The sequence below is a fragment of the Castanea sativa genome, chromosome 7, assembly GCF_040712315.1.
Source record: "Castanea sativa cultivar Marrone di Chiusa Pesio chromosome 7, ASM4071231v1".
Taxonomy (NCBI): domain Eukaryota; kingdom Viridiplantae; phylum Streptophyta; class Magnoliopsida; order Fagales; family Fagaceae; genus Castanea; species Castanea sativa.
The window spans coordinates 41,829,952-41,841,127 of record NC_134019.1 but is presented as its reverse complement, the minus strand read 5'-3'; the positions used below and the strand labels follow the sequence as shown (position 1 = coordinate 41,841,127).

General features: G+C 32.0%; 1 protein-coding gene across 1 annotated transcript; it reads left to right on the top strand.

Moving 5' to 3' along the window:
• The first annotated feature begins 3,950 nt into the window (after positions 1 to 3,950).
• On the top strand, positions 3,951 to 9,769 carry LOC142644479 (uncharacterized). Its single transcript, XM_075819082.1, has 4 exons — positions 3,951 to 4,476; positions 6,276 to 6,347; positions 7,256 to 9,241; positions 9,408 to 9,769. Exons 1-4 carry the CDS (start codon positions 3,951 to 3,953, stop codon positions 9,767 to 9,769), a joined length of 2,946 nt encoding a protein of 981 aa, XP_075675197.1.
• Positions 9,770 to 11,176: the final 1,407 nt, after the last annotated feature.

Below are 11,176 nucleotides of genomic sequence, written 5' to 3'. Positions count from 1 at the left end.
GTATACTCCCATAGCATCCAATAAATTTCCATCATGCTACCATGATAATGCTATACCACATCAATATGACTTGTCATCACCTGAGGCCGTGTCAACACATGTCAATATGCATTGTCAACAACCATGATTATTGCATTGATTGGCACCATTGATTGTTGCGTTGATTGATAACAATAACATTGATTGTTAAATTTTTGTAGGGACAATTATTTATTCACATTATACTGTCAAAGATTTACATTGTAGACATTAAAATAAGATTTACATGGTAAACAAAACAAATGTCTACAATATTGCAGAAAGTGTATAATATTGTACACACTTACATTAAAGTGTACAACTTTGTACACATTTATTTAGTCTATAATGTAAATTTTACATTGATAATGCAATGTAAATTAATTATTTTCCTTTTTCTAGTGAGCAATTGTTTCCATTTGGGGCACTTTTCCACTTGATTTTCCAGAGAATTCTAGATTTGAGGTCGGTATTTTTTGGTCCAAGGCTTCGTGAATCGCATGGAACTAGCTTTATTGAACCGAAACTTTGCATGTAGAAGAAGTCAAGGAGAGGAAAAGCATCCAACTTTTCCTCTTGAATTGGAAAATCACGTCCGTTTGCCATCTGGGGGCTATAGTACTCTATTTTAGATTGTTCAATTGGTAGGAGACTACGATAAAGTTCTATCATATAAACACAAGTTAGCTTTATCATATTCTTTCTTTTGACGAAGTAAACCCATGCACATGGACGTTTGATTAAAAGAAAAAGAAAAGCATGACTTGTCGGAGACTATCTAAACTGGAAAGTAATATGTGGTTATTTTCCACCAAGGAAAAAGAAAATTTTAAAAAGTTTAGTTATAGCCAACATATATCGCTCTATGAATCTAGACAAGTGGTCTTAGAATTTCACGAAAACATATAATACACAACAAAAGTTGGGTTTAAAAATTAAAAGTTGTGGTTGCATCAAACAGCTATTTTCTCTTTGTGACAATTGGTCAAATTATTATTAATTAGGATGTTTACTTTAGATAAAAATCTAATAGTTAAGTTTAAAGAAAATTGAAATTCTACTTCAACTATAGTTTAGGTGGGGCGAACTTCAATTAGCTAAGTTTTGAGAAATTTAAATTTAATTGAAAATTAATATAATTTGCATTTTGATAATGAAATCTACAAACAACAAACTGTATTATAGTTTTTTTAAAATATATTTTTCTTTTTCATAGAATTTTTAGTCCGTGCTTTGGATGAGATTACTAATCTCTAACCACGTCCAGCATGCACAAGGTGTGAGTCATGGATTATGTGTAAAGGTTGAAAAAGATGTTCAGAAAAAAAAAAAAAAATCATTATGTTTGTATGCTAGTCGCGACCTGGTAGGTTGTGAGGAGGTCGCAACAACCTTTCTTTGGTAGCCCTCATGCTAATATGTCCCGTGTCACTAGTGGGCATGAAGGTTGCAAGGTCACATGAACAACTTTAACCACAGTTTGACTATGCTCAAATACTTTATACTCAAATACATTTTAGCCAAAAAATACACACTAAAATATATAGAAGAAAAACTTTGTCACAGAACTAATCTAATAAAAATAAGGACTTAACATTCATTAATAGTACAATGGTTTAAATATAGAATAAAATTTAAATTTAATTAAAGTATATATATAAAATAATTATGTTTAAAATTTTTAGTTTTTAATACACACATTGATATCATGAAAGCTTAAAAAAAGCACACACAATGCTTTCTTAGATGAAATAGAAACTAAACTATTAATTTATAGTAGTAAACCTCAAATCCACGACGAGTCCATTGAATCTACAAGATAATTTTTTGGAATATGCTAGAGAAAAAAATAGACAAAGTTTAAATTTTCTTAATCTAAATATTGAATTGCCTTTAAAAGCTACAATACATTTAAATAGTAAAAAGAAAGCCTATGGCCTCTAGGAAAACACACAAAACTTTAATTTGACTAAACAACATTAAAAGCCCCCAGAAACAAAAACAATGAAGTAAATGCCCTAAACCTAAAATAATAAAAATTAATTAAAAATACCAAAATTAATAAATTACAAAAATTAAATAGTAGATTTTGTCCTCTCTCTCTCTCTCTTTCACACACACACACACATGAGAACTTGTGGGATAGTTGTTTATTGCTTTAATTTGTTATAAACAAATGAATAAAGTTTAGCTACATATTTGGTTGTAGCTTTAGCCTACAAACAATAGGAGAATGACATGCGTTTCTATCATATGCAATGTACATGACTCACTTAAAATGATTGTATACAATCAATTAATTGTGGTTTGATGAGTCATATATTACATTGCACATGACAAGAATACATGCTAATGATCTTCTTATTATTGAAAGTAGCCTAAGATTACAACCAAGTTTATAGGCCAAATTTAAAATAAAATAAAAATTTAAATATTTTCCTTGTAATTTATGAAACTGAATTTGGGGTTTTTTTCTATGATATAGGTTCAACTGTTCTCTCTCTCTCTCTCTCTCTCTCTCTCTCTCTCTCTCTCTCTCTCTCTCTCAAAAAGATTAAAAAGTTAAAAGGAAAAGTTAAAGAATGCCCCCCTAAGGGTATTGGTTTAGGATTTTTTTTTTTAAGAAAAGTTTTATGAGAAAAGAAAAATGTAATTGATTTTTTTGATAGCTATTTATATTTCTTATTAAAGTTGTATAAAAAAATTTCTGAAAATGGTTAATTAACAAATTCTCTAAGGGGAATTTGTTAGCAAAACCCAGCAAAGTTAAAATACTAACAATTTGAAATTAGTTCTTGTGGGTTTCAATTAGCTTGATTGGTAAACTTTTTATGGTCAAATAAAACATTTAGGGTTTAAACCTTGCCTACAATAAAAACCAATTAGTGTTTTAGTGTGATGATAAAAATTAACATCATATATTTAAATTATATAATATCTTAAAAAAAGAAGAAGAAATTGAGCACTTAATGCAATATAAAAAAATTAAAACACTTTATTCATACTGATTAATAAAATAAGAGGTGCTACGTCTACAACATTTTTACAACAATTTTACAACAAATCATAGGTGGTTAGTTATTATAGGTTCAAATTTGAATCTAACACTAAGATTACTTTTTTGCCCAACAATAATAACCAATAACAACTTGCCACTTAGGATTTGTTGTAAAAATGTTGTGAAAAGGTTGTGGACATATCATTTCTCTAATAAAATAACAATTGGCGTCCAATAGTAATGGACAATGAGCACAACATTTAAGAGCATCAAACTATCAATAACTTTTTTTGTAACCAACGGAGGAAAACGTACAAACGATGGTTGGTAAGGTCGTGTATGACCATTAATTACCAAGAGCGTTACAACTATTATAATGGCACAGCAATTAAGGTTCAAATGGCTAACTTGTAGAAAGACTATATAAACCAGCTTCCAAAGGAGAAGTTATTACATGCATCTGTTGCATGTAGAAGTTTTTCCTTCCAAAGACAGGCCTACGCTGGTACCACTCCGATATCATTACACTAGAGTTCTTTGTCTTATCGAAGGTTTCATTTTTCTTTTTTTTGGAAATAGTTTTAATTTATAGCGTCTGCTTTTAATAATAGCCTATTATCATTAAACTAAGACACCAATCAGTTTTTTGTATAAGCGGAGATTGAACTCCAGATCTCTTATTCAACCATTAGAGACTTTACTAATTGAGCTAACTGAAACTCATGTTTTATTTGGTCTTTCAAATAGTCTAGATCAGGAACTCAACTGGTGATCTTTGACATCATCACATATGTTATCAATTAATTTAGAACTTTAAAATACTATCCATTACAATCTAACAAACACTCAAAACATAAAAATATCTTTTCAACTAAAATTCTATATATGTAAAAGCTCAATCATTGAAGCAGTACACTAAAAACTTTACTTACCAATGGTTACCATATATGTAAGATACCATATAACAATTGTGGCAGTAAGGACCAACATCACCACAGACCAATCAGCTCTCCTTGCTCTCAAAGCCCATATCACTGATGACCCTCACAAAACCTTGGCAAGCAATTGGTCTACCTCTACCTCTACCTCTGTTTGCAACTGGATTGGGATCACTTGTGGTTCCAAACACCTTAGAGTCACTGCCTTGAATCTTTCTCACATGGGTCTTTCAGGAACCATTGCACCACAAGTGGGAAAACTAACATTCTTGTCTCATTTATCCTTCAGAAACAACAATTTTCATGGTTCTCTGCCCAACGAGTTAGCTTCTTTGCGTCGGTTGGAAGTTGTCAGCTTTGGATTGAACAACTTTTCTGGAATGTTACCATCATGGCTTGGGTTCTTATCTAAACTTGAAGTGTTGTATGCTTATGCGAACAGTTTTAATGGTACTATTCCAGAATCTCTAGGCAACATATCGTCACTGAAAGTACTTCATCTCAGCGAAAACAATCTTTCAGGTTGGATACCCTCCATTATCTACAACGTTTTGTCTTAAATTATTTTGGAGGAATGATCAAAACACACCTTTATTAATGAGTTGCGACACAAAATTGTGTCAATTTCAGTGTGTCCCAGCATACCCAACATTTTGTCCTTTTACTTTTATCTCGAGAACATATCTCATGCATATATTTTAACTGTCTTTTCACAGCGTGTAAATGTTACAGTCATGAGATTCAAACACTTCAAAAGAAAGATGTGTATTTTAATTTAATAGATACGAAAAATTATTGGTCTCCTTCTGGTACACCCTACACCTTTCATAATTTAATCACTAGTGCGCACTACGTACCCACTCTTTTCTGGGTGGAAAAAGCAGTTCCATCATTTTCTGTGTTCACTAACATCACAAATAAATCACAATCAGCAACATCCCTGACCTTCTTTAGTTCTTTAAGCTTCCGCTTTTCACTGGCCTTATCCACATAAAATGGAGCGAACCTTCTTCTTTTTTTCCCCCCTTTTTTATTGTTGAGATTCAATAGAGACTACTTAATGATAAGGCCATAATATTTACAGCAATTGTTTTGAGTAATTATACAATACAATAGAGGTAGAATAATAATGTATTCCTTCTCATATAATATAATGATGATGTAAGCTTCTTTTTTCCTTATTTTTTTTTCATGTTTGGCTTTCACCATTTTTTTTAAGCCTAGTATATTATAATCATTTTTATTTATTTAAACCACTTCATAATTTAATTTGAATATAAATATATATATTGATCAAAACAGTAAAATAAATCAATCAATCAATATTTGAACTTAAAAAATTAATATAAATATAAGATATTAAAAAAATCATTTGAATAATTAAAAGTAAAATGAAAATATAAGTTAACTTACAAATATTAATAATCATATACTCAAAATATTTTAAATATTCTATGTATGCCTCCTTGATTTTTTTAAGATGATGTATGATGTTTTTCGTTTGAATTAACTATAAAGTATCATTTTTTGTTTTTTATATCTTAGATTCATTTCGAATTATTAAAAAGCAAGAAAATTGAGAAAATTTTCAAAAACTATATAGCAGTGTAAAAGAATTTTTTTTTTAAATGACATATATAATTCGCCAAGTAGATTAGGAGAAATATTGTTATAATATACCATGTTAAGTAATTTTTTTTTTCTTGGCCACATTAGGAGAGTTAATATTTATTTCAAGTTTTGGGTATGGAATATTAATTTTTAAAAATTGGAATGTATTTTATCTTATTAATTATCCAAGAAAAAAAAAATTCACAACATGAGTACAAATCATTTGAACAATAAAAGTTCAAAGAAAATTCAATCCTACGTGACATAACTACAAATCAATTATTTATTGGTTCGTTTAGCATCTCCTCTGTCCCAATGGTGATGCCCATGGACCCAACTTAATGTAGAAAACAAAAATGTGACACTAATACAAATTATTTGAAAATTCAAAGTATAAAGGTTCCCGTGATTTCCACACAAAACAGGTATCTTCATTAAGAAAGCACGGAGATATATATGAGCTTTAAGCGAATGAATGCATCAAAGGAAGTATTACTTTCTTTTCTTCCTTTACTCTCTTCTTCTCTTCTTCATTTTTTTTCCTCTTTTTGGTTTTGCTCCTTATGAGTAATTAGGACGCATTTCTATATGTCACTAACCCTTCTTCAAAATTGATTATTTTAATTTCCAAATAAAAGCTCGTGATCTATCAGTAGTTAAATTAAGCCTACTAGCCCTTGATCTATTGTATACATTATGAAATTTTGTAGGAAGGATTCCAAAAAGTTTGGGAAACTGTACTTCCCTAGAGATAATTCACTTGGACGATAACGACTTTACAGGTAAGATCGTAACCACTTCAATTTAAATATTACTTCCCTCTCCTCTCCAAGATTGTTCAAAATTTTATAAACTTATAAGGTCTATCAAGTGCAGTTATTTAGTGTGTAGTTTTTTTTTTTTGCTAGAAATTATTTAGTGTATATGGTGTTTTATATTCTCTCACAAAAAAAAAAAGTCTAATCCATAGATCATGTACATGAGATTCACTTTTATGTAAGAAAAATTTTTAATACACCGGATAATTATGGAATACTTTCTCATCTAAATAGGGTGGTGAATGTTGTATACACATGTTGTGGTGGGTTGATAAAGACCGCAGTAATTAGAGAAGTTATTGGTGTATCCAGTGTACCATACATATTACAACTTTACAAGTCTTAGTATCTTGCTACATATTTCTTACAGACTGATGTATTTGTTTATGGTGATTCCTATAGATAAACATACAAGTGGAGAATTAAGCTTGCACAACGAATAGAATAAAGGCTTAACAAGCCTAAACTGATTACTAATATAGAGCAAGTAGAAAACACTAAAAGTAATACACTTAAAAGGAAATGTATAAAGGGCAGGTTTTACACCCTGGTTAAAAAATGATTATTCTCTCATTATCTACTTAGAGTGATTTGGATGAACTCTGTTGATTTGCTTATTATATAGAAAGGGCTTTTGTGTGTGTGTGTGTGTGCGTGAGAGAGAGAGAGAGAATGGCAAAAAGCTGGCTTTTTTTTTTAACTTGTCAAACACACTTACTTTTAGAGTGTTATGCTAGATGCAGCCTTTTTATATGGTAATTGTAATAAATTTTTCTCAAGTATTTAGGATGAATTTTTTGAAGAGAATCCAAAATCTTTGAGGTATTTTGGTGGTTAATGAGTTTTGAATCTGTTTCGAGTTATTGTGGCAGGTGAAATACCACAGGAGATTGTGACTCTTACAAATCTAACAGAAGTAACCTTGGCCAATAACAGCTTAACTGGTCACATCCCAAATGCAACCTTCAACAGTTCAAAAATTGAAGTCATTAGTCTATACATGAACCAGCTCTCAGGAAATCTTCCATCAAGCATAGGTCACAGGCTTCCGAATCTTAGGGTGCTTTACTTATGGGGTAATAGACTAGAAGGAATAATCCCCAATTCTATCTCAAATGCTTCTATGCTCACCGAACTTGAGTTGGGTGCAAATTATTTCTATGGCTCTATTCCTAATACCCTGGGAAATTTAAGGCAATTGGAGAGACTCAACTTAGTCAACAATTTTTTTACTAGAGAATCATCAACTCTAGAATTGAGTTTTCTTTCATCTTTGACAAATTGCGTAAATTTGAAAAGTATAGTGGTAGCAGATAACCCACTGAATGGAACCCTTCCAAATCTCAAAGGCAATTTTTCTACTTCTCTTGAAGAATTTGTAGCATCTAATTGCAACATTAAGGGCATAATTCCAATAGAAATTGGTAATTTAAGCAATTTGATGGCCCTACACCTAGAAGCCAATGAATTGACTGGACCTATTCCAACTATAGTTGGAAATCTGGGAAATCTCCAAGGTTTGTTTCTTCAAAACAATAGAATCCATGGGTCAATCCCAAATGATATTTGTCATTTGAGGAAATTGGTTGATTTACATTTAAATCAAAATGAGCTCTTTGGATCAATTCCAACATGTTGGGGAAATCTTTCTTCACTTCAAAATCTGTATTTGGATTCCAACCAACTGACTTCCATACCCTCATCGTTTTGGAGTCTTAGAGACATACTACGAATAAACTTGTCATCCAATTCTTTAAATGGTTATCTACCATTAGATGTTGGGAAACTAGAGCATGTAACACAAATGGACTTATCATGGAATAAACTATCAGGTGAAATTCCTGCTATTAAAGGCCTATGTTCTTTGGTTAACCTCTCTTTAGCGCATAACAATTTCCAGGGTCCTATTCCTCAATCATTTGGTAATTTGATAAGCATGGAACGCTTGGATCTATCTGATAACTACTTTTCAGGAGAAATTCCCAAGTCTCTAATAGGACTCAAATGCCTCAAGTATTTCAATGTGTCTTTCAATAGATTGCAAGGTGAAATTCCTTCTAGAGGTGTTTTTAATCAATTCTCAGCATCATCATTCATGGGAAATCAAGCATTATGTGGTCCACCCCAACTGCAAGTTCCACCATGTAAAAGAAGTTCAAAGACAACCACTGCAGTTATAGTAAGGTATATTCTCCCAGCAATGATAGGAGCAATACTTGCATTATTCCTTATATTTGTTTTAATGAGAGGGCAAAAGAGGGATGCAAAACGAAAAGGTCAAGGAGATTTGTTACCTCTAGCAACATGGAGAAGAATAACAAAGCTAGAACTTGAACAAGCAACAAATGGATTCAGCGAAACTAACTTAGTTGGGAAAGGGAGTTTTGGCTTAGTGTATAAAGGTACACTTTCAGATGGGACTACTGTTGCAATAAAGGTTTTTAATTTGAATATAGAAGGAGGGTTTAAGAGTTTTGAAGCTGAATGTGATGTATTGTGCAGTATTCGCCACCGAAATCTTGTGAAAATCATTAGTAGTTGTAGTAGCAATGATTTTAAAGCCTTGGTACTAGAGTACATGCCCAAGGGGAGCCTTCAGAAATGGTTGTATTCTCATAACTACTTCTTGGATATGCTAGAAAGATTGAGCATGATGATAGATGTTGCATCATCATTGGAGTATCTCCATCATGGCTGTCCTTTACCTATTGTTCATTGTGATTTGAAGCCAAGCAATATTCTCCTAAACAAAGATACAGTAGCACTTGTAAGTGACTTTGGCATTTCAAAATTCTTAGGCAATGAGGACTCTATGACACAAACCATGACATTGGCCACTATTGGTTACATGGCACCAGGTGATGTTTCTAATTTCCAATTCAATTTTACTTTTACACACACACACACACACACACACACACACACACACAAAGCTTTCTTAGAAACACATTGAGCATTTTTCTTTTCACCATCAATTATAGATATTTAATACATTTTGACAATAAATTTCAATCAAACTTGTAGAGTATGGATCACAAGGGATTATTTCCACACGTGGTGACGTGTATAGTTATGGCATTTTGTTAATGGAAACATTCACAAGAAAGAATCCCACAGATGAAATGTTTGCCGGAGAAATGAACCTAAAAGGTTGGGTAAGACAATCACTACCCCATTCAGTAACTGAAGTTATAGATTCTAATTTGCTGAAGAGAGGTGAAGAGAATTTTAATGCTAAGCTGGATTGTATGTTGTCCATTATGCAATTGGCTATGGCTTGTTCAACAGAGGCACCTGAAGAGAGGTCAAACATGAGAGATGTCGTAAGAACACTCAAAAATATCAAATTGAAGTTTCTAAAGGATGTTGAGAAGAATGACAACTGAGAATTTTGACTATAGTTTTTCCTTTTTGTTCATATCACTAATTATATTTTGTAAGTTATGCTACTCCCCTAAAAAACTTGTTGGAGTAGAGTAGCTCAAAGCAATTTGTGTTTACAATAATGTTGAAGGATGTATGATTAATTATATATATTAGATGCATTAATTTACTCAATTTATCTATATATATCTAAAAGCTGAAGTGTAGCATATTGTTGTTACGCTCTTGTTGAGCCATATCAGCAGCCACATCATCCACCTCTCTCCATCTCTCTCTCTCTCTCTCTCTCTCTCTCTCTCTCTCTCTCTCTCTCTCTCTCTCTCTCTCTCTTTTAACTCTTTTCAACTTATTAATCCCCAAATTATTGGTACACGTACTTTTTCCAACATTTCTCCTACCTTTTACCTATTCATCACCCCACTACTATCTACCTTAATATCACTCTTTCTCTATCCCTTTATCTTCCTCTATGTTTGCTTCTTCTTATTCTCATCCTTATGTTGTTCTTAAGAACAATAATCGATAAATAAATTGAATTTCATTACATTCAACATATCATATAAATGATTAAATTCACATAAATTAGAATATACCATATAATTAGAGAACAATGAAGAGATATTATCTCAATGATGCTTCAAAGTAGTCATATAACATCAAAAGCAAATTATTGTCAATTCATGAATGTTTTTAGAGGGTGGGGTTGAGTTGTGGTGTCACTGTTTTGAGATGATACACACGCCTACGAGGTTTCTAGTGTAGTAGACTAAAACATTATGTATGCTGCTCCTAGGATACAACAACCTAGCTACCCTCGCTGATTATCCTTACAAGCCTACACTACTTGTAGGATAGGAAGCTCTCAATAGTACTTTCTTTTACCCAAAAATATAATATGTGCGTTTTTAGATATCTTAAAACACCAGTTGTTTAACTTAGTTATTTATCCAAGTAATTACTTAGGTAAATTATTCAAATCTAGGTTAACACAAGTAAATCATATCAAGTAAACAATGTGGAAAATAAAGAACACAACGATATGATAACCTAGGAAAACCAAACCGATAAAAAACCTAAGGAGGATTTAACCTAGCTATCCTCAAGGTAAAATAGGATCCACTATGAAAGAATTGAAATTTTACAATAGCGACTTAGACCATTAACATCCTATTGCTACCTCGAGTAGAAAACTCACTACCACGATCACGTGACAGCTCTGAGTCCACAGACTACTTCTTTCTCAGATCCATAGCATCCACAAGTACATTAACTTGTATTTCTCTTTAAGCTCTTGAAATATCAATTGAAGCGATCACCAAGCTCTCGACATCAATCTTGATTTTGATAACCCTAAGTATGTATGAAGGTAAATACCTCTAGATCTTACAAGAGATTCACACACACACACA

What these genes read in the sequence shown, in the direction of transcription:
- LOC142644479 (XM_075819082.1), top strand. Translation starts at nt 3,951, where the DNA reads ATGGTTACCATATATGTAAGATACCATATAACAATTGTGGCAGTAAGG. An exon ending in CAGCGAAAACAATCTTTCAG is followed by an intron (nt 4,477 to 6,275) that starts GTTGGATACCCT and finishes GAAATTTTGTAG; the next exon opens with GAAGGATTCCAAAAAGTTTG. An exon ending in TATTGGTTACATGGCACCAG is followed by an intron (nt 9,242 to 9,407) that starts GTGATGTTTCTA and finishes TCAAACTTGTAG; the next exon opens with AGTATGGATCACAAGGGATT.